The sequence below is a fragment of the Acipenser ruthenus genome, chromosome 1, assembly GCF_902713425.1.
Source record: "Acipenser ruthenus chromosome 1, fAciRut3.2 maternal haplotype, whole genome shotgun sequence".
Classification (NCBI taxonomy): domain Eukaryota; kingdom Metazoa; phylum Chordata; class Actinopteri; order Acipenseriformes; family Acipenseridae; genus Acipenser; species Acipenser ruthenus.
In genome coordinates, this window is record NC_081189.1 from 110,324,841 (window position 1) to 110,348,261 (window position 23,421).

At 45.5% G+C, this 23,421-nt stretch overlaps 1 protein-coding gene across 1 annotated transcript in view; it reads right to left on the reverse strand.

Moving 5' to 3' along the window:
- The window catches only part of LOC117421177 (disintegrin and metalloproteinase domain-containing protein 33-like), an 88,900-nt gene extending 82,022 nt beyond the window's left edge, over positions 1-6,878 (reverse strand). The window contains exon 1 of the mRNA XM_034035236.3: positions 6,667-6,878. Within this exon, the coding sequence (XP_033891127.3) occupies positions 6,667-6,796 (130 nt within the window). The 5' untranslated portion in view covers positions 6,797-6,878. The remainder of the gene's footprint in view (positions 1-6,666) is intronic.
- Positions 6,879-23,421: the final 16,543 nt, after the last annotated feature.

A 23,421-nucleotide genomic window follows, 5' to 3' on the forward strand; every position in this document is an offset into this window, starting at 1 on the left:
ATTGCATCCCAGCTGCCTGGCCTGTGAAAAGGTAGCCGTTTCACTTTGTTTTGTCATTGCTGATCCCCCCCTATCATTCCTCTTTTGAAAGCTGTTAGAGCTTGGTCTATCCCCATTTCTGGTAGACTGTTTGCAATCGTGCTGCTCCTACAGCTTTATAGTGAGCAGTACAGTAAATAAACTATGGCGTTCTGCTATTCATGGTTGATTTTGTTTGAAAAGAAAAATCTCTCCAGTATACTGACATTATACATATTATGGGACAGGGTGTGTCTAGTCTGTCTAGTCCTTTGAGGTATGAAATGACTGAAAGTCAAGAAGAATGAATTCAGATCATGTACAGTAGATATGTGGTGCAAATAGTCAACTGGGTGTGGCTGTCTGTGACACTCTGCTCGTGTCACGTGTGTGGGTTGCCGCTAATTAGGCAATACAGAGAGACATGGGAGTTGGAGTTGAAAAGTGTCGGCACAGGCGCGCAGGATTTATTCATATGAAAGAAAGTAAATAAACAACGGGTCATGTGACGTTACCAGCGATGGTAACGCACAGAGAACACATACAGAAGACTGTACAAAAGGCAAAATAAAACACAGTACAAAAACTACAAATAAAAAGGTGCCACACAGGGTCAGCGCTAGCCTTATAAACAAGGCGTCCCGCTCCAGAAACCGGCTACACTACGTAACCCTCGCAATACATTACTTGGGATCACTATCCCCTAAACTAACCTACTTATGAGCCGGTATTCATACAACGACTTCTGCTGCTTCATACGGCCTTGACTGGGCATTGCCTTCACAAGTACTGCTTGCAGTTTCAGGGTTGCGTAGCTGTAGTTCCTGTAGAGCGGACGCTCTCCTCTTGAGTATAAAGTACCGTTTGACGATACCATCAAAAACATATATTTTTTTCAGCTTACTTATCAAAATGATGATGAACACACAATGGCTATAAAGCACTACGCCCTTCAGTTCTCAACTGTCATTATCTCTTTGCCTGTTGCTATCCAATGTTCACAAACACACACAGACCCCAGGAAAGACGAGCCTACTGTGTATTATTGTAGAGGGCCGCTATATTTTTGTAAGAAATGTTGGAACACATATACACTGTCAAAGTAATGAAAAATTATATGACTGGGAGTTCTTGTTTTCTCCCCTTTCAACGAAACAGGAAATGGTGTCCAGAAATATTATGAGGGTGTATTAACAGGAAAGATGGGTCATATTTCTTAAAAAAAGGAACTATATGTGCCAATATATTTTAACCCTCCCTTAACTTTGTAATGCTTCTAAATGGTTCTAAAAGTTGGCAGCCATCTCATTTGCAGGCCTGAGTTGTTTTCCACATTTTTGTTTTGGAAATCATGTGAATTTCTTTTCAGATTCCGTCTGCTTCATGGCAAGCAGATAAGGTGCCTTCAGGTAAGGGAGCAGTATAAAACAGAGTCAAAATGAAAATGTAATTTGTAGCTATACACCCTTTAAATCAAGTGCAAAGTTTCGGGGCAGGTTTTTGATACTCATCCACATCACAAAACCTACAATTATGCACAACTTGGCACATTTGTCAGTCTCTTCTTGAGAGGCCCAGGACTGAACAGACAGGGGAGTTCAGGTCAGGACTGAGGAGCTGTGATGATGTCTGCCGGTGTCTGTCTATAGAGTAAAGTACATTTTACCATGGGTGGAGTTGCAAGGATAGGCTTGACTGTACCGCAATCCCCAGTATAAACACTCAGGCTTCACACAAGATTGCTGGTCATCACCATTCATGTAACAAACTACATCGTCTAGAATATTTTCTGGTTTCATACAACACACATGTTGCGCTTAAACCTAAACCTAACAAGGCTTGTTACAGTAATCGTTTTACTCTCCTCCGTTTAATAACGGAATTAGATGGGTTAACTTTGAGAACAAAGGCATACATTAAAGTAAGTGGAGAATCACAATGGATTTCCTTTAAACTAAATGACCTGTGCCAGGGTTTATCATCCTCTCCAACCATGTGTTCTGATTAGTCTTCCCTCTTAAACCTTTCTAGGAAGCTAAAAATAACACCATTAAAAGCTTCTCTTCCTGTCATCAAACAGCGCTGAAAACTTTCCATGTACCGCTGCTATTGTCCCATCATATACTGCAGTGTCTTGCACTTATGTTGCCTGCTCTCCACCAATGCAACAACGCAATTATTGCACTGTGAAAAGAGGCAAGCGTGTATGGAAAACCAGGTGCGATTGGGCCAGGCTGGAGATCCTGTACATGAGCTTACACCACACTCACATTGTATCTAGAGAGCAGCTTACGGAATTTGAAATAGAATGCTGGAACGTCTTTTCCTTAGCAAAAGTTCTTGAAGGTTTCTAAAATGTAATGAGAAGTGTTTTCGACTCTAAGGCTTTCTCAGTGTCTCCGAATGTAGGTGTGGGGACCAAGACTCAGTCACATTCTGTACCCTATACTATGAGCTATGAGAAGTTTATTTCTATGGCTATTCAGCATCTTGCATGGTGTGTCTCTTTCACTCAGACGCCATTGTTATCTCAGAAGCTTTCGTTGCACAAAGGTGATGACTGTTTGCCTGGTCACTCCAAACAATAGTGCAATGCACATATTACATTCATTTTAAGATTACAGTCTTTTATAAGGGAGTTCATCCTTTAAAGTCATATTAATAAAGACTATATAAGGCTCAAATTGTCATACAATGGGAATCTTTTTTTCCCATCTCTTTAAAAGGGATACCAGTGGTGACTACAAGACCTCAGATATAAATAAACAGCACAGTATACTGTTTATTTATAAATCAGGTTGTCGCTGCTGGGTAGTGCTGTGTTTCGTGCATAATATGCCATTCATACTGACATGACAGCTTGCGTTTCTCAATAGTGCACCTCGCTGAACAAGCTTACAGAACATTCCCAAAGGGCAATGCAGAACTAATGAAGCAGCCACACAAACAGTCCTTCATTGAGTGAGAGACATCTTCTAAAGCACATTAATATTGAAACTATCAACACCCCATCACGGCCATAAGGATACCCAGCTGGTAGTGTATGTAAAAACTCCAGCACAGGTTTACAGTATTCATATAATTGCAGTAATTTAACCTGCACAAATGATTGTTACCCAAATCCTGGACATTATAAACAGCATTCAACAGCAAAAAAACAAAATATTCAGAACTTGCCCCAATAGAAAGTACCTCATTTCTATTCTATTCTATTTCTTAGAAATCTCATAGCCGTTTTGGAAGTGCAATAATACTCTTGTGTGAGTATTTTTGGAAAATAACCACACACACTGTCCAGTGCTTACATTTTCATACTGTTTTCAACTCCCTTAACTTGTTGCTATGGTGTGTGCAGTCATTCTGAGCGCTCCTTATTGCAAATATATGTATATTTTTTGTTTTTTGAAAAGTATGGTGTGACAGAAGTACAATGATTCTTGGTTGTAAATCTCCCTCCCGACCTGTGAGGGCGTTAAGCAGCGAGAACAGAGTTCCCTGGACAGGAAGTGGGCAGAACTCTGTTGCATTAATGCATTGACCCGGAAGGGAAACGACGTGGCAGTCGCAGATTTATTCCGTGCAATACACATTGTTGTGCATGCACTGCATCACTCCTGCACCTGTATCCACTTAACCACTTTGCCATATATGGGTTAAGATGCTTTGACTATAAGTTCATGAGCTTCTCTTCATTTCTAGGGGCCTGCCATAGAAATATGTATATTGGAGGCTAGATCAGCCAACCTATCTGTATATAATGAATCACCAGCACCATCTAGTGCACAGCAGTGTATTGCCAGCAAAACAAAAGGAAACTTGATCCAAAGTGGCAGATCACTAGATGGTGCTGCCTATTACTTTTTTAGCTACATATCTCTATGGCAGTCAGCTAAAGCCCCTTTCACACTGGCATGCTCTACCCGGGTCAGAACCTACCCAGATCAGGACCTACATAAGAACATAAGAACATAAGAAAGTTTACAAACGAGAGGAGGCCATTCAGCCCATCTTGCTCGTTTGGTTGTTAGTAGCTTATTGATCCCAGAATCTCATCAAGCAGCTTCTTGAAGGATCCCAGGGTGTCAGCTTCAACAACATTACTGGGGAGTTGGTTCCAGACCCTCACAATTCTCTGTGTAAAAAAGTGCCTCCTATTTTCTGTTCTGAATGCCCCTTTATCTAATCTCCATTTGTGACCCCTGGTCCTTTTTTCTTTTTTCAAGTCAAAGAAGTCCCCCGGGTTGACATTGTCTATACCTTTTAGGATTTTGAATGTTTGAATCAGATCGCCGCGTAGTCTTCTTTGTTCAAGACTGAATAGATTCAATTCTTTTAGCCTGTCTGCATACGACATGCCTTTTAAACCCGGGATAATTCTGGTCGCTCTTCTTTGCACTCTTTCTAGAGCAGCAATATCCTTTTTGTAACGAGGTGACCAGAACTGAACACAATATTCTAGGTGAGGTCTTACTAATGCATTGTAGAGTTTTAACATTACTTCCCTTGATTTAAATTCAACACTTCTCACAATATATCCAAGCATCTTGTTAGCCTTTTTTATAGCTTCCCCACATTGTCTAGATGAAGACATTTCTGAGTCAACATAAACTCCTAGGTCTTTTTCATAGTTCCCTTCTTCAATTTCAGTATCTCCCATATGATATTTATAATGCACATTTTTATTGCCCGCATGCAATACTTTACACTTTTCTCTATTAAATTTCATTTGCCATGTGTCTGCCCAATTTTGAATGCTGTCTAGATCATTTTGAATGACCTTTGCTGCTTCAACAGTGTCTGCCGCTCCTCCTATTTTTGTGTCGTCTGCAAATTTAACGAGTTTGCTTACTATATCAGAGTCTAAATCATTAATGTAGATTAGGAATAGCAGAGGACCTAATACTGATCCCTGTGGTACACCACTGGTTACCTCACTCCATTTCGAGGTTTCTCCTCTAATCAGTACTTTCTGTTTTCTACCTGTTAACCACTCCCTAATCCATGTGCATGCATTTCCTTGAATCCCTACTGCGTTCAGTTTGAGAATTAATCTTTTGGTGTCATGCGGGTCGGCTACGTGATTTCACACGGCTTTTTGATAAAGCAGGGTTGACCTGGGTGACAGACGCAAGTAAACAATGCACCTATCAATGCCCCGGAACCAGCTTGTTACAGACGCTCCCACCCAAGCTTCTCTGGATTGAACTGTCAGCCCAAATGTTAATTAGAGCAAATGTTTCTTCATCCCTTCTGCAGTCTGGCTCATGCTGTGTCTCAAGCAATAAAAATATGGCTAAACAGAATAAACAAAAACGTTCCTTGTGGAAGTGAAACCTGTTTGTTAATTCGTCCGCCATCCTGCATTTTGTCTCCCTCGACCCAGGTCAAGGCTGGGACCCGGGTTAACCCGGGTACGACCCAGGTACGTGGTTTCACACTACACGGGATTGTGATCCGGGTAGCCAGAACCGGGGTCTGGACTCTGGTAGCACTGTTTTGATTGCAGTAGTTGCCACAAGAACCACTCTGAATTATTGCAAACATCTTCATCAATGTCCAGCATAAAACCCCTAATGGAAAACCATATAGTACCTATATCATAAGGTATACTATATAGGATGTTCATCTACTGAATGAGGTGTATTATGCATTATAGTACATATTAAGCATATGATAGAGTTCTACCCTTTTCCATTTATAATTACATTTCACGCATAGTAATTTTGATACACCAGCATATTGGAGCTTGCAGCATTTACTATATTTATGTTTAACAGGTCTTTCATTTTCACAGACTATAATAAGAGATTGGAAATAGAGTGTATTAAATTTGGTCCATATTAACTGTTAAACAAAAAATGAGAGTCACTCCTTCTCCTCTGCTTTATATATGAGAGACAGCAGATCTAAATGTGGGACAGTTAGGTTCTATGTCTTGGTCAAGCATATCTAGTAATAATACTCGCATTTAATCAATGAAGAAACGCAGACATTACGAGGTACCAACTGTCCCCTTAATTGTTTCTGAAATCGAACGGATTTTTAAAATTATTTTTAAATCCATTGTAACTGTGAGAATCGCCCGACGCCAGTTGTACTTATAGACATACTGTACAGACTTTTCGAGTTAGCTCTCATAGTCATACAAATGGCATGCATTCTGTTTTGGTTAAGTCTTGCCATCGCTATCCCCCACGTTCTCAACATCTTTACTTCATAACAGCGCACCCCTGTTTTCACTGTTACCCAATATCTCAATACGGATCTGTTGAAATGTCAACCCAACATAAGCAGGCAGGAGATATCAGAGCACGGTTATTATTATTTTCTTTTGACTTCAGCTATACTATTTACTTGCTGTTATATGATAAGGCTCGTTTGAAAGCGATCCAAAAACAGCCAATATTCCTCCTTTTATGGAGATCGCAAGTACAATGTGACAGTGCAATGAGTAGAATTTCTCAGACGCTTATTAAACATTAAAAAAAAAAAAAACACTATAACCAAGCACCAAGATTATTTATTTATTTATTTATTTATTTATTTATTTTAAGAAGTGTAAACTTAAAAGGATCGTACCGGTAAGGTTGCAACTGTAAAATGACTGAAGACTAAACTTTCTTCAGACTTCCACCTCGGTTTACTTACCTTGGTTGATGAGATCCCCTTTCACTTTTTCCAGTAAAATGTTCAGTAGTAGCAACTGTAGAATTGTTAGATAATGCATGCATTGTGCTGGGTTTATCCTGGTGTTTTTCTGCCTGTGTTTGGTGTACATCCCTGTGTGTGCCTCAGCGTGCCGTTATCCCTCTCCTGCTCGCGCTCCCACACTACTGATTTCAAATCTATCAAGAATCTGAGTTCCGTGTGTGTGCGTGTGTGTGTGCGCGCGCGTGTGTGTGTGTGTGATTAAATTTATTAGGAGAAACGTTCCTTATAAAGCAAAGGTGTTTTTAAGCTTTGTTAATTAGACCGTCTGCTTCTTAAATTTGCAAAGATTATTTGATGTGCAATTCTTATTTATCTTGTCTTGTAACAGTATTCTACAATATACACATTTTAAAAATAAATATATAGATATTTTGTATAGACAAAAATAGACATTTGGTTACCTGGTTGAAACTAAAATATGAATTGTTGCAAATGATGTCCACTTAAATAAATAAATTATTATTATTATTAATAATAATAATAATAATAATAATAATAATAATAATAATAATAATAATAATAATAATTATTATTATTATTATTATTATTATTATTATTATTTATTTCTTAGCAGATGCCCTTATCCAGGGCGACTTACAATCGTAGGCAAAAACATTTCAAGCGTTACAATACAAGTAATACAATAAGAGCAAGAAATACAATAACTTTTGTTCAAGTAAAGTACAAGTTTGACAAACCACAATTCAATAATACAGCAGGTAATAGTGATAGTTACATCAGGATATGATTAAATAGTGATAGTTACATCAGGATGTGATTAAATACAAAGTACTACAGGTTAAAAACTTGGCAGATTACAGTATTCTGAAGTACAGGATTAAATGCAGTAAAATAGGGGCTGATAAGAGCAAAATAAAGCACATTTACATGAAGGGTGATAGTGTCCCAGGATACAAACAGAGGAGTTCTACAGGTGCTCTTTGAAGAGGTGAGTCTTAAGGAGGTGGTCAGGGACTGGGCAGTCCTGACATCTGTAGGAAGGTCATTCCACCACTGCGGAGCAAGGGTGGAGAAGGAGCGAGCTTTGGAGGCAGGGGAGCGTAGCGGTGGTAGAGCTAGTCTTCTAGTGCAGGCGGAGCGGAGAGGTCGAGTGGGGGTGTAGGGAGAGATGAGGGTCTGGAGGTAGCTGGGTGCAGACTGGTCAAGGCATCTGTAGGCTAGTACAAGAGTCTTGAACTGGATGCGAGCGGTGATCGGGAGCCAGTGGAGCGAGCGGAGTAGTGGAGTAGCGTGGGCGAAGCGAGGCAGAGAGAACACCAGGCGGGCAGCAGAGTTCTGGATGAGCTGGAGCGGACGGGTGGCGGACGCAGGGAGGCCAGCCAGGAGGGAGTTGCAGTAGTCTAGGCGGGAGAGTACCAGGGCCTGGACCAGGAGCTGGGTAGCATAGTTGGTGAGGAAGGGTCGGATTCTTCGGATGTTGCTCAGGAAGAATCTGCAAGTGCGTGCCAGAGTGGAGATGTGCTGGGAATAAGAGAGGCAGGGGTCCAGGGTGACTCCAAGGTTCTTAGCTGAGGAAGAGGGAGAGAGTGTGGTAGATTCCAGAGGAACAGAGATGGAGAGATCAGAGGAGGGGGAGGAGGAGGGAAAGAAAAGGAGGTCAGATTTAGAGAGGTTGAGTTTGAGGTGATGCGAGTGCATCCAGGAGGAAATAGCAGACAGACAGGTAGAGATACGGGAGGAGATGGTGGAGTCAGAGGTGGGGAAGGAGAGGAAAATCTGAGCATCATCAGCATAGAAATGGTATGAGAAACCATAGGATGCGATGAGGGGGCCCAGGGAGCGGGTGTAGAGAGAGAACAGGAGAGGACCCAAGACTGACCCTTGGGGGACTCCAGTTAAGAGAGGGTGAGGTGTGGAGGTTGCTCCACGCCAGGTTACCTGGTAAGTGCGGTTGGAGAGGTAGGAGGAGAACCAGGCCAGAGCAGTGCCAGAGATCCCCAGGTCAGCAAGAGATGATAGTAGAATAGAGTGATCAACAGTGTCAAAGGCAGCAGAGAGGTCGAGGAGAATTAGGACAGAGGAGAGAGAGGCAGCTCGGGCACATTTAAGTGAGTTGGTGACAGACAGGAGGGCGGTTTCAGTAGAGTGAGCAGAGCGGAAGCCAGATTGGAGAGGGTCAAGCAGAGAGTGGTTGGACAGGAAAGCAGAGAGCTGGCGGTGTACAGTCCGCTCGAGGGTTTTGGAGAGGAAGGGTAGGAGGGAGACAGGATGGTAGCTCTGGAGGGAGGTGGGGTCGAGGGTAGGTTTTTTGAGGAGGGGAGTGATAGAGGCTTTTTTGAAGGCAGAGGGAAAGAGACCAGAAAGTAGAGAGGTGTTGAGAAGGGAGATGAAGGGAAGTAGAGCAGGAGCAGCAGCTTGAAAGAGGTGAGTGGGGAGGGGGTCCAAGGCACACGTGGTGGGTTTGTGACCCTGGAGCAGGGAGGAGAGGTCAGAGTCTGAGAGGGGCAAGAAGGTGGAGAAGGAGGGTGAGTTAGTAGGGGTTGCAGTGGGTGTAGGAGTTGGAGCGGGGAGGGAGAGGTGTTAAAGAGTTTGCGGATATCTGAAATTTTAGAAGAGAAGAAGGAGGCAAAGTCATCAGGGGAGATAGAGGAGGGAGGAGGAAGGGGGAGGGTTAAGGAGGGAGGAGAAGGTAGAGAATAGTTTACGTGGGTTGTTAGTAACCCACGTAAACTAATTTTAATAATAATAATAATAATAATAATAATAATAATAATAATAATAATAACCTATACCAGTTCCTACAAGGGTATATGCCATTTTTAAAAAAGGTGCCAATAGAACCATGGCCTTCTAAATCCAACTGATTAAGATTCAATAAAGAACATTTTTTTCAAAACATATTTCCTTTTCATTTACAAAAGAAAAAAATGCACATTACATCATATGTTCAAAAACAGTAATATATGTGATTTAGAGCACACTAATTTACAGTAAAAACCTCTTTATAACAAATGCATTCTTAAATAGCAAGACACAGAGAACTCTGCATAATGCATTCAATATCAAACTATTAAGAAGCATTGTATTAGGAACAAGTGCACACTTTATTTCAGCAGGGCATGTACAGTACATATTAAATTACAGGAAGACTAATCTGTTTCCTCCCAGTAGTAACATTATTAATCATCCTGAGGGTAAAAAAAAGTTTTACCGGACATTAGTCATTTCGAACTGCCAACTGACAGTTATTTGCTCATTATAAATGAGTGTCTTTAGTCTTCGCCCTAACTGATTTCCAAATTACAACTAGAGTTCTGTAACGTGATAAACACTTAAAGAAAAAACTGGTAATCAAATCAGCATATTGTAAGCAAAAAAAAAAAAAAAAAGCCTTCCCCAGATACCTTCATTGAACAAGAGCCTCTTATTGTGCTCAGATTGTCCTTGAAGCACACCTTGAGTTAACACACACAAGACAGACTGCATTATTTCAAACAGAACCAGACTGATAGTGGCACATTGTGATTCTAAATGGGCCCAAACCAATGGCCTTGCACACCGCAAACAAGTGTCTTCAACACTATGCAAAATAGCCAGGCTAGTCTGCAGTTGTGGATATAGAGGTCAGAATCTGTAACCACATTATACTGATCAGACTGAAGGAGTGCAAAAGAGATCAAGATGTTTTCTCTGTCCTATTAAATTACTGGAGAGTAGTTACCATTTGGGAATATGTTTTTAAATAAATCTGTGTATTTGGGGTATTTTTATGCTGGTCCCCTTTTCAGTCATGATACCAGTTAGCAATCCTATTTGATATTTCCCCAAAAGAGTTTTTATGGTATGAGAAAGTACATTTCACAATGACCTGAAAGATTAAAAAACAAACCCCAGCTTCAGGGAGTTGAACGAGGATCTCTTGATAAGACACAAACCCCAGTGCTGTTTTAAAGCACTTTCCTTGGCACATGTATCTCAGCATCTTTATTCTGGTTAAACCAAGCTGATAAGGTGTGACAGAAATACAATGAGTTCTGGTGATAAATCTTCCTCCCGACCTGTGAGGGCGCTAAAGAACGGGAGGAGAAGTATCTGGAAGGGCTGGCCTGACAGTTCGTTTCCGGGACCGGGAAGTGGGTCAGCCTGGAAAGAAGCGAGACTCTGTTGTAAGACCGTATTGATTTGACAGGTAAACGAGGGGCAGCTCTGGAATCTACCACACTCTCTCCCTCTTCCTCAGCTAAGAACCTTGGAGTCACCCTGGACCCCTGCCTCTCTTATTCCCAGCACATCTCCACTCTGGCACGCACTTGCCGATTCTTCCTGAGCAACATCCGAAGAATCCGACCCTTCCTCACCAACTATGCTACCCAGCTCCTGGTCCAGGCCCTGGTACTCTCCCGCCTAGACTACTGCAACTCCCTCCTGGCTGGCCTCCCTGCGTCCGCCACCCATCCGCTCCAGCTTATCCAGAACTCTGCTGCCCGCCTGGTGTTCTCTCTGCCTCGCTTCGCCCACGCTACTCCACTACTCCGCTCGCTCCACTGGCTCCCGATCACCGCTCGCATCCAGTTCAAGACTTGTACTAGCCTACAGATGCCTTGACCAGTCTGCACCCAGCTACCTCCAGACCCTCATCTCTCCCTACACCCCCACTCGACCTCTCCGCTCCGCCTGCACTAGAAGACTAGCTCTACCACCGCTACGCTCCCCTGCCTCCAAAGCCCGCTCCTTCTCCACCCTTGCTCCGCAGTGGTGGAATGACCTTCCTACAGATGTCAGGACTGCCCAGTCCCTGACCACATTCCGGCGCCTCCTTAAGACTCACCTCTTCAAAGAGCACCTGTAGAACTCCTCTGTTTGTATCCTGGGACACTATCACCCTTCATGTAAATGTGCTTTATTTTGCTCTTATCAGCCCCTATTTTACTGCATTTAATCCTGTACTTCAGAATACTGTAATCTGCCAAGTTTTTAACCTGTAGTACTTTGTATTTACTCACATCCTGATGTAACTATCACTATTTAATCATATCCTGATGTAACTATCACTATTACCTGCTGTATTATTGAATTGTGGTTTGTCAAACTTGTACTTTACTTGAACAAAAGTTATTGTATTTCTTGCTCTTATTGTATTACTTGTATTGTAACGCTTGAAATGTTTTTGCTTACAATTGTAAGTCGCCCTGGATAAGGGCGTCTGCTAAGAAATAAATAATAATAATAATAATAATAAGGCAGCTGCAACCGTTTAACTAGATATCATGCGGGATTACATATAGGGGCCAGGGTAACGCTGTTTTTTTCCTTCGTTTGGGTTAGCGTTTGGAGAGAGAAGGATCGAGAGAGGAGTTCTCGTTGTTAAAATAAGAGAAAGAATTACGTGTTGTGTTTTGTTGTGTTTGCCTGTGTAATTGTCTGTGTTTTTCACCACCAGACAGTTAAAGCAATACTCCGGAGCTGTCGCCAAGGGTCAGCACGGTCCGGAGCACCACTGCTCCCCGCACTATCTGTGTTTGCACTAAAGCACCATCACGACTGCACTCACCCAGGACTGGTGACCGCCTGTTTGTTTTGTTCGGGACTGTGCCCTGTTTATTGTTATCCCCGTGCGTTACACATTGTTGTGTATCTCCGGGGATTTGTTTATTTTTCGGTCACCAGACCTGGAAAAGAAATAAAGCACTTTTTTCACTGGAATACCGTTGTCTGCCTGTCACTCCTGCACCGCATCACCGCTACACCTGTTCCCCTTACCAGCCACTTTGCCACACGTGGTGTCAGAAGTGGGATTATGGACCGCAACGCGCTGGCGGAGCTGCTGCAGGCGTTGGAGAGCAGACGCGACGCAGAGGAGAGAAGGAGGGAGGAGCGCTACACGGCGCTCATTGAACGGGTAGGGCTGTCCGTTGCCACAGCGACGACTCCTACCACAACACCGCTGATGTCGCCCCCGAAGGCACGGGTAATGAAGATGTCGGCGGATGATGACCCGGAGGCGTATTTGGTGGCGTTCGAGCGGCTGGCTACCGCGGCGGCTTGGCCGCGGGAGTTCTGGGCCAGCCAGTTGGGACCCTGCCTGATCGGGGAGGCTCTGGCAGCCTACCAAGCGATGAGTGACCATCACGCCACCGAGTACGACCTGGTCAAGCAGGCTATCCTCCGCCGCCTGAACATCACTACGGAGACCCACCGGGCGCGGTTTAGGGAGTACCGGAGAGCCCCGGAGACACGCCCCAGGGTGGTTGCAGAGCGATTGTGCGACCACATGGTGCATTGGCTGACCCCCGGGAAGAAGACCGCCCAACAGATGGGGGAAGCCATTGTGGTAGAGCAGTTCTGCCATGTGGTCGGCGCCGAGACCCAGGCGTGGATACGACGCCACAACCCCGACGCCCTGGAGGAGGCGGTCAAATTGGCGGAGTATTTCGAAGACTCCCTGACTTCTGCCCGGGTTGGAATCCTGTCCGCCCCTGCCCTTCGGTGCAGCCGACCTCTCCCTCCCTCTCCTCCAACACCACCACCACCACCACCCCCCTTGTTCCCAGGACCCAGACCTCCTAGAGCACCGACCCCATTGGGCCCCCTTGCCTCCCCCCCATGGAGACCAAGGTTGGCCCCCAGCTTGGGTAGAGGTGCTGCCCCTGCCCCGTTGCCATACCAGCAGCGGGACAGATTTCGAACCTATGCCCCCTCTGTCCCTCCTATCTGTTTTAGGTGCCACCAGCCGGGACATCTAGCCAGGTTATGCCCCGCTGCCATGGAGTGTGACGTGGCCGCGTGCAATTGGGCACTTGAAACTGGTAAGCGTGGGGAAAATGGTCAGGAGGGGCCTTGTTTGATTAATGTTGTGTTAGGGAATGTGAAAACCCACGCATTAGTGGACACAGGGTGTGAGCAAACCTTGATTAGGACAGCTCTCCTGGGCGGTGTGTCGTGGCGGCCACGAGGTCAGGTGGCCATCTCCTGTATCCATGGAGACACGGCGGCATATCCCACATTAAAAGTATATTTATCGGTAGGACCGATAAAACGTCACCTTGTAGTCGGGGTGGCGGAAAGGTTGCCACACCCAGTTATTCTGGGCCGATACTGGCCAAAATTCAAAGAATTGGTGCAAATAATGGCAGTCTCAGCCACACACGTAAACGTGGCAGAAAAAAAAAAGGAACGGATTGGTGATGTGTTTCCTTTTCACACTGAAATGTTTTCCCCTCTTTTCCGTCCTAGAAAAACAAATAAGGAGAGACGGACCGCGAAATGGGAGGGAGCGTTTTTGAGACAAGGCTGGGGTCTGGTGAGAGAGTGCTGCAATGGTAACAAACGCCAGTCGAAGGGAGTGGGAACACAGTGTGACCGAGAGAGCGAGGTTACTGGGCCGACTAGGGCAGAGGTTATTCCAACCCCTCTCAATGTACCGGACCCGTGGTACTCAAGCGCGGACCTAGTGTGGGGCCAACATAACGACCCGTCACTGGTGCACGCTTGGGGGCAGGTCTGGTCCATTGAAGGTAAGGATGTTGACGGCACTGGGGCGCTAGTATATCCACATTTCAGTATCAAGGGGCAATTACTGTATAGGGTAAACAGCCTGTAACACAATTGTTTGATCCCCCGTCTTGTCGGACAGAGGTCATGAGGCTGGCGCATGACATCCCTTTTGCGGGGCACCTCGGAGCCGAGAAGACGAGGGAACGGATATTGGCTCGATTCTATTGGCTCGGTCTTCATACTGATGTGTCGAGATATGTAGCCACATGCCCAGACTGCCAGCGAGTAGCGCCGGGTCGAGTGCGCCCCGCCCTTTTGGTCCCACTGCCGATTATTTCCACTCCTTTCGAGCGCATTGCAATGGACATAGTGGGCCCTTTGCTACCTTCTGACTCTGGGTATACGCATATATTAGTGGTTGTGGATTATGCAACGCGATACCCGGAGGCGTTCCATTGAGGTCCACTAGTGCCGCTGCAATAGCCACCGAGTTAGCGCAGATTATGGCTAGAGTAGGGATCCCCAAGGAGATTTTGACCGATCACGGGACCAATTTCTTGTCCAATACGTTACAGCAGGTGTACAAAATATTGAAAATACGTCTCATCAGGACGTCCGTTTATCATCCACAATCGGACGGTCTGGTTGAACGTTTTAATCAGACCTTAAAGTCGATGCTGAGGCGATTCGTAACACAAGAGCAGAAACATTGGGCATCGCTTCTTCCCCACCTCCTTTTTGCAGTGAGAGAAGTGCCGCAGAGTTCAACGGGGTTCTCCCCCTTTGAGCTCCTGTACGGCCGGCAGCCTCGCAGCATTCTCGACCTGCTGAGAGAGGGGTGGGAGGAGCACAAAGGCTCGTCTAAAAATGTAGTGAAGTATGTGCTCCTACTCAGAGATCGCCTGGATTTGGTCGGTCGTTTGGCCCAAGACAACCTCAGATCGGCTCAGCACCGACAGCAGCAGCATTACAACAAAAATGCACGGATTCGAACCTTTCGACCAGGAGACAAGGTAATGCTGCTCTTCCCTTATCAGAGTCAAAACTGTGTGCTAAATGGCAGGGGCCGTATGAGGTGATTCAGGCTATAGGGAAAGTAAATTATGAAATTAGACAGCCCGATCACCGGAATGAACGTGAAATTTACCATGTTAATTTGTTAAAGCCCTGGCAGGCAAGGGAGGTCTTATTTATAGCCCCAGGCAATATGGAGGATGATTTAGGCCCCTGTCCAGAGACCCCGAGCTTTTTATGTTTGATAAAATATGTTGTTTTATTAATAAATAGGTTGTTCCGCTTACTGTTTTTTCACACTGTTAGTAATGCGAACAATTCACCCGATTTTCTGTTTTAAAGATGCTATTTTATGGTTGAATAATCATTCTCTGTGTTTGTTTACTTTTTTTACAACAGACCTTGTAACGCAAACTGCATGTTTGACAAAACTAATTTATACTTTTAAAAAAAGAAGACAATTGTAAAATAGTAATACTAATATACATGTATTTCATTAGCTATTCAGTACGACTAGAACAAGGCATCAGGTTTACTAGTGTTGCCAGCGATTACATTTAAAAAAATAAAATAAAATAAAAAGCATCTCTGCCTCTATTTACGGTATTTTTATTCCACAGAGACAGGGACAATGGAGACAGGAGAGACGATGAAAAATACCTTGGGTTAATTGCAGCGTGGCAGAATTTCGTCCACTTGATAGGCGAATTGCAACGTTCTATTTAAACCGGTTTAATTGAGTTTTAAATCTGGAAACTGTTTTGATGTGTCTCGGGAACAATGAAGACAGTTGATTGTTTGAAATAACTCAGGTTTATTGTGGCTCATCACTGTGCCGTGTGTCTCACTTTCCGGCTTGCATACAACTGAGCATTGCCTACAAAGGGACCACCAAATGTTCCTGTCAGGACAACTGAGGAAGTCAGCACCTCCGGTCACGTTTTTTTTTTTTTTTGAAGTAACAAAAATGCTTATTCACTGCTAAACTTGAACTACTTTAGATGTGTAATGACTGCAGTATAGCGTACTGACTTTAGGTTTAGGGTTTGGGAGAGGATTATTCATTGTTTTATTATTTGGTGGTACCTTTGTAAGGACAGCTACAAGTGACTCCCATGCCTATAAGGGTGCTGCGTAATGATTATAGCAGACTTAAGTCACATAGTCACATAGTCCTTTGAGTATTTCAGAGGAGGCTTAATGTTGGATCTGGTTCGAGTGTTGTTTAGTTTTATTTTGTGGTCGCAGCTCCCGTCCCTTTCACTGTTGGGATATGCGCTAGTCATATGCCGAATCACTGAGCTTTCAATACCAAAGCTGTCAAAGGCCACGCCCCCGTGGCGACTCACTTCCCCTATAAGTAGCGACGCCTCGGGGAGCTCTTCCTCTTTTCGCTTTCCATAGCGGTCGTCTCAAAAAAATCTGAGCTGTGTGTACTGTTGCTAGTCCAGACTGTTTTTCAGTGCTAGGAAGCTGGCGTTCTTGTAGCGCCCCTTCCACGGATTCCCATTACATTTTGCTTGTGTTTACAAGGCCATTTAAAAAAAAAAAAAAAAAAAAAAACACAGCAGTTCAAGTTTCTGCTGTTTACAGTTCTCGGGCGCCATCTTGCCTGTGTTCCAATGTAAATATCCCTTTCCTCCTGCTCCCTCTAGATTAGTTCTAATCAGGGTGGTTGAGTTCAGTTAGAGTGGGGTGCTGCACTTCTAAGTGCAGCGTGTGTATCAGGCTACAGCTGTGCTTGCACGCTTTAGCTATGGTTCGCTACCCCCTCCCTGCTCCTGCTTGATTAAGTTCTGGTCGCTGGGTCTGAGTTCAGGGAGGGTTAGGATACTGCACAAGCCTACCTGCTCCTTCTTGATTAGTATAACTAATCACTGAAGTAGAGTACAGGGAAGCGTCCTCCTGCTCCTTCTTGGTCAGCTGGTCGCTGAGGTTGAGTTCAGGAAAGGTGCATTAATAATAATATATTAAAATAAAACCCCTCTTGCTCACTGCGGTTGAGTTCAAGAAGGGTACTGCAAGTCCTGCTCTTTCGTGATTATCACTGAAATTGAGTACAGGAAGGCTCCCTCCTGCTCCTCTCAGTTAGTTTGTAACCATTGCAGTTGAGTTCAGAGAGGGTGTGGACAGTGTTTTGGAGTATTAGGGAAGCTGTACATCAGCGCCATCCTCCCCCCCCCCCCACCCCCCTTCTTCAAGAGGGTTAGGGTACTGCAGCTTCTCATAAATATGGCTACAGTAACAGCAGGGTTTCATCCCTGCTCATCCTATAGGAGGAAGATTCCTCACGAGGACCTGCATGTCCGGTGCATGTACTGTTTGGGCGTTGCCTCCCATGCCCTCACAGACCCTGACTGATGCCGAATATGTGGGGTCTTCCAGACCCGGACGCTCCATCAGAGATTGCGGCTGCTTACAGGAGTGCCTGCCACTGGCGTAGGCACGTCCGCCGCGGCCTCTCATGGTGCAACCACGGTCTGGGATACTCAGTTCCCTTCCTCCACCCCGTCTCCTCCTGGGAGAAAGCGGCAGCTTGTTAAGGACACAGAACTGTCGGCCCGTGCGGTGCTCCAGAATCAGATGAGTGAGGTTCTGGAGTTCATTGCCTCCCAGAAAAGGGAGCAGGCCCCTCTTTCCCTGCCGGTGTTGGTTGGAGCCAGTAATTAAAATGGCTCCCCTGCTGGGCTCCCCCCAGTGGGATTGTTCAGATGAGCTCTTGGTAGCTGCATCTGACTCTTTGGATTCCATTCAGGGATCAGGGAGTTTTTCTACAGGGAATCACTGGAAGTGATGGACGGGGGTTCCTTGGAACCAACCTCATCGACCTTCCAAGGGGTCATTGGAAGGGCTGCCCAGTTCCTCAAACTCCCGTGGCAAGCGGCAGTAGAGGTGCCGGAACTGGTGTTGTATCACCATGCTCGGTCACAGCCTGTGACGGGCATACAGCCATTCCCACCACACCCAGAGTTTTTGAGAGAGGTCTGCTCTTCTTGGTCTAGACCGGTCTCTACACCAGTTGCCAAGAAGGCTGTCCCCCTTACTCTTTTGTAGTGGGCGGCTGACCTTGGCCTACAGGATTTTCCCCCGGTCGACTCTGCCTTTGTGGACTTAGTGGCAGCCCTGCCGTTAGGTGGGAACCCCAAGGATCCTGTATGCCCCAATAAACAGTGCAAGGTCACTGAGGTCCATGCTAAGCGGGCCTATGTTGCAAGCGTCCAGGCAACATGGTTGGCTAATTCAGCCTACCTGTTGTCGGCATACCTGAAGAGCTTTTTGGAGTTCCCTGTTACAGAATTCACCTCCTCCGAGATCCAGTTGGTTTCTTCGGCGCTGGTGGAGATAAATGGGTTTCAGGGAGCCGCCCCCCTGGGGCGTAGCCTTGCTGCCCTGGTAGTGGTACGCAGGCAGCTGTGGCTTTCGCAGGCTCGTATCCCAGACGCTCATAAGGGGTATTTTTTGGGTGCGCCTATTTCTCCGGGCTTCACTTTTGGTCCCGCGGTAGAGGACATGCTCCGTCGCTCTCAGCAGCACCGAGAAGACTCCCGCAGGGTAACGGCTATGATCCCGGAGCCTTCCCGCCCCAGGGGATCTGGGGGCGTCCCGAGGTAATGCTGCTATCACCCGGGGGGACCTGCGCCACCATCTCCAGGCGTCGACGGATACCCGTGGCAGACAGCCCCCTCCAAGGAAGCAAGGTCATCGCGGTCGGAAACCGCGTTGCCAAGCGAAGGAGAAGGAGGAGGAGAAGAGAAGTCTGTGGCCGGTAGCCCAGCACCCCTTCCTGCAGCACCATCTGTCGGCCTGGAGGCAATGTACCACCGACAATTGGGTGCGAACTACAGTACAGGCAGGGTACGCACTCCAATTCAAAGGAGGGCCCCTCCCTTTTACGGGGTTTTAGTCACGACAGTGACAGACCCGAGTCAAGCGCTAGCTCTAAAGCAGGAAGTGGTGGCTTTGCTGGCAAAGCGGGCTATCAAGCTGGAACCAGACGTCCAGCTGGATGGGTTCTATGTGGTGCTTGAGGCTCTATCTAAGGCGCCATATGAGCCTATGCCGTCAGCAGACATGAAATTCGTGTCAATGAAGACGGCCTTCCTGCTAGCTATCACGTCTGCAAAGCGCATCAGTGAACTATGGGCCCTCTCGGCGGACCCTTCCTGTTGCTGCTTCCGGGACGAGGGGCATAGGGTATCCTTACGGACGAACCCAGCCTTCCTCCCGAAAGTGATCTCTGAAGTCACCTTAAACCAGACGGTGGAGCTGGAAGCCTTCCACCCTCCTCCGTTTTCCACAGAGGAGGATCGGAAGCTTAATCTGCTCTGCCCGATTCGGGCATTGAGAAATTACATTGATCGGACAAAAGCTGTCTGCAAGTCGGATCAGCTCTTTGTCGGTCATGGACCCAGGTCCCTGGGCCTTGGTCTTTCGACCCACAGACTGTCCCACTGGGTGGTTGACACAATGGTGGCGGCATACGCCGATGAGGGACTGATGCCGCCAGCTCATCTGTCAGCACACTCAGGAAAGGCATGGTCGCTTCGTGGGCCCTCTTTCGGGGAGCCACGTTGGCGGAAATATGTGATGCGGCTAGCTGGGCTACCCCGCTCAGCTTTACCCGGTTCTATAGCCTTAATGTGGCGAGTTTGGGTAGGCCTACATTGGGCACGAGGGTCCTGGCAGGGGCACAGGCTTCCTCAGCTCTTATGCCATGAGGTGGTTCATGCGACCGCCGTTGCTGCCTTCCACCTTCCCCCATCACGTCTTCGGTATTGCTATCCCGACAGTGAAAGGGGAGGGAGCTGCGACCACGAAATAGAACGTTAGGTTACGTAGGTAACTATGGTTCTATGAGTGGGAGCAGCTCCCTTCACCTTGAACTCACGGTCACGCAGGATGCCGTCAGACATTCTATGCGAAAAGAGGAAGAGCTCCCCGAGGCATCGCTACTTACAGGGGAAGTGTGCCACCGGTAGCTTTGGTATTGCAAGCTCAGTGTTTCGGGATATGACTAGCGCATATCGCAACAGTGAAAGGGGAGGGAGCTGCTCCCACTCATAGAACCATGGTTACCTACGTAACCTAACGTTTTATATTTTCTTGCTCTGGCATTTGCTCTGAACTATTGACTTGTTCGTGAGAGGCTTCTTCAGTTGTTTGAGTCGTCGTTGATAATTCATCTCTTCCATCAGGTAAGTTGTCCGTTGGTAATTCACCCGGTCTTTCATCAGGTAAGTCGTCTGTATATCTCGGTATGATGTTCTTGAATTACTCTTTGACAGGTTTTATGTCCTTACGGTTTTGCAGATATGTATGTCCATTGACTTTTACTTCGTACGATCTTGGGCTGATTTGTTTGGTACAAATTCCAATTTCCCATTTGTTTGACTTGCTGTTGGGTGTTAATAGCGCTCGAATTGTCTGTCCCTCTTGCAGTTCAGGCATCTTTTGCTTGTCAATTGTAGTACTGTTTTGTTTTCTGTTGACGTATTTCTTTTCTTTCTGTTACATCTTTGACTACCTTTGGTTTGAGTAATTGTTGCGCTGTAGGCAGTAGTGTGCGTGTGTGTCTTGACATGAATCGTTGTGTAGGACTGCTTTTCATTCCTTCGATCGGAGTGTTTCTCCAGTTCAGTATTGCTTTCCGTGGATCATTGTCATCGTGTTTGGCTTTTTTCAGAAGTGTTTTAGCTATCTTCACGGCAGATTCAGCTTTGCTGTTGCTCTGGCTGTGGTAGGGGGATGACGTAAGGTGGCGGAATTCCCATTCGGTTGCGAACTGTTTAAATTCATGTACAGCAAACTGAGGTCTGTTGTCCGTGATTACCGTGTCAGGTATCCCATGTCTGCTGAAGTGCCTTTTGCAGCATTCTATGGTTGTTGTTGCAGTCGTGTCTTGAAGTTCATCAATCTCCCAATAGTCTGAATAGTAATCAACTATGATCAGATAGTCTGATTTGTTCACAGTAAAAAAATCCATTCCCACTTTGCTCCACGGTTGCTCCGGTATTTGGTGTGGTATGAGTGTCTCTTTCTGCTGTTTTCTCTGATGTTCGTTGCCTATGCTGCACTTGCTGATTAAGTCTTTTACTTCGCGATTCATGTTTGGCCAGAAGACAACATCGCAGGCTTTTCTCAGGCTTGCTTCAATTTCACAGTGGCTTTCATGGATGCATGTTAGTATGTTTGAGCGTATTGCTTTGGGTATTACTACTCTGGTGCCTTTATAGATGATTCTGTCTTGCGTCGTAAGTTCGTCTCTGTAATTCCAGTATTCTTTGATCATTGTAGGTGTTTTTTGTTTTGTTTCAGGCCATCCTATTGAGATAAATGACTGCAGCATTTGCAGTGATGCTTCTTGTTGCGTGCAAGTCTTAACTTTGTTCAAGCTTTGTGTTGAAAAGTTAATGTTGCTGGCATGATCAATGTTTTCAATCTCCTCTTGCAGTTTTGTTTCAATTGAGTAGACACATTCTTGTGTGTGTGCGTGCAATGTCTTCTTGAGCGGTAGTGGTGCTCTGGACAAGAAATCGGCTATATGCATTTCTTTACCTTTCTTGTACTTCACATCCAGTTGATAGCGTTGTAATCTTAATATAATTCTCTGTATGCGCTTTGGTGCTGAAAGTAGAGATTTCTTGAAGATTATTTCTAGAGGTTTGTGATCACTTTGTATGTTGATGCATTCTCTGCCGTGGATGTACTGGTCGAATTTCTTGCATGCAAAGACAATGGCAAGGCATTCTTTTTCAGTCTGTGTGTATCTTTGTTCAGTTGGCATAAGTGTCCTTGAAGCGAAAGCTACTGGTTGTCCGTTTTGCAGTAGTGCTGTCCGAGTCCAGTTTCGCTTGCATCACATTGTATGGTGACTAGTTCATGCACATCATAGTATTTGAGTATGGGGTGTGGCAAAGTGGGAATTAGTAGCAGGTGTATAGCAAGTGTGGTGCGGATGCAATAATCCCAAGAACAAACAGACAACAAAGTATGGGTGAAATGGTTAATTTAATGATTATTAACCCAATGGTCTGATGACCAGCCAGCAAATAATAATGAACAGACAATACACAACAATGTGTATTGCACAGTAATCAAAAGGGTTGCAGTCCCGTAAATAATAAACACAGTACTAAGACACACAATTAGACACACACAGGATCACAAGTCCAAAGTGAGTGCTCTCAGTGCTTGTGGTGAAGTACAATATAATACGTGCTATACTTGTGAACTAGTGCTGATAACAGTGTTAATCATGACTGTAGTGCAGTGTTGATCCGGTTTTGTGCTGGCCGTTGGCAACAGCTCCGGATTCGTGTTTAGCCGTCTAGTGCTATATAACAAAAACACAGAGAGTTACTAAACAGACACGAACAAACAAACAAAACACTCACAAATATATTTCTGTATGCTTTCTCTGCGTCTCACATGTTCCTTCCAGTCTCTCAAATAAAACCCAAGCGAAAGGAAAAGATTTACAATCCTCTGGCCCCTTTTATGCAATCACGCATGACCCCTTGGTAAACGATTACAGCTGACTATTGCCTGCAGCTGCTACCTCGTTTACCTTCCGGGTCAATATGTTCCTGCAGCGGAGCCCTGTCCTTTTTCCAGGCTGACTGACTTTCCGACCCAGGAAATGAACTGTCAGGCCAACCTGTCCAAAGCCTTTCCCTTTCGCTACTTAGCGCCCTCACAGGTCGGGAGGGAGATTTACAACCAGAATTCATATTTCTGTCACAGGGGTGATTGCTGACCAGGTGCTTGATTTGCTTTAGGGCCGCTTCGTGTTGTGGTAGCCACGTCCATATAACATCTTTGTCCGTCAGTCGTCTTAATGGTTCACAGACATCGGATAGATGAGGTAGGAATTTCGTTAGATAATTTACGAATCGAAGTAATCTCTGCACAGCTTTTGTATCTGTTGGTTGTGCCATCTCTTGTACTGCTTTGACTTTGTTTGGGTCGGGAGACAGTCCTTTTGTAGTAAGTAAATGTCCCATGTATGGCACGCTTGTAAGTCTTAGCTTCAGTTTGGTTTTGTTCAACTTCAGGTTGACTTTTCTGGCTCTGTTTAAGAGGCTGATTAAATTTTGATCACAGTTGGCTATGGCTTCTTCTGTAGTGTCTCCACAGCCATATACTAGAATGTCATCTGCTATTACGCTTACTCCGGGAAGCCCTTGTAGTGCATTGTGTTGTCTTCACTGGTATTCTTCAGCC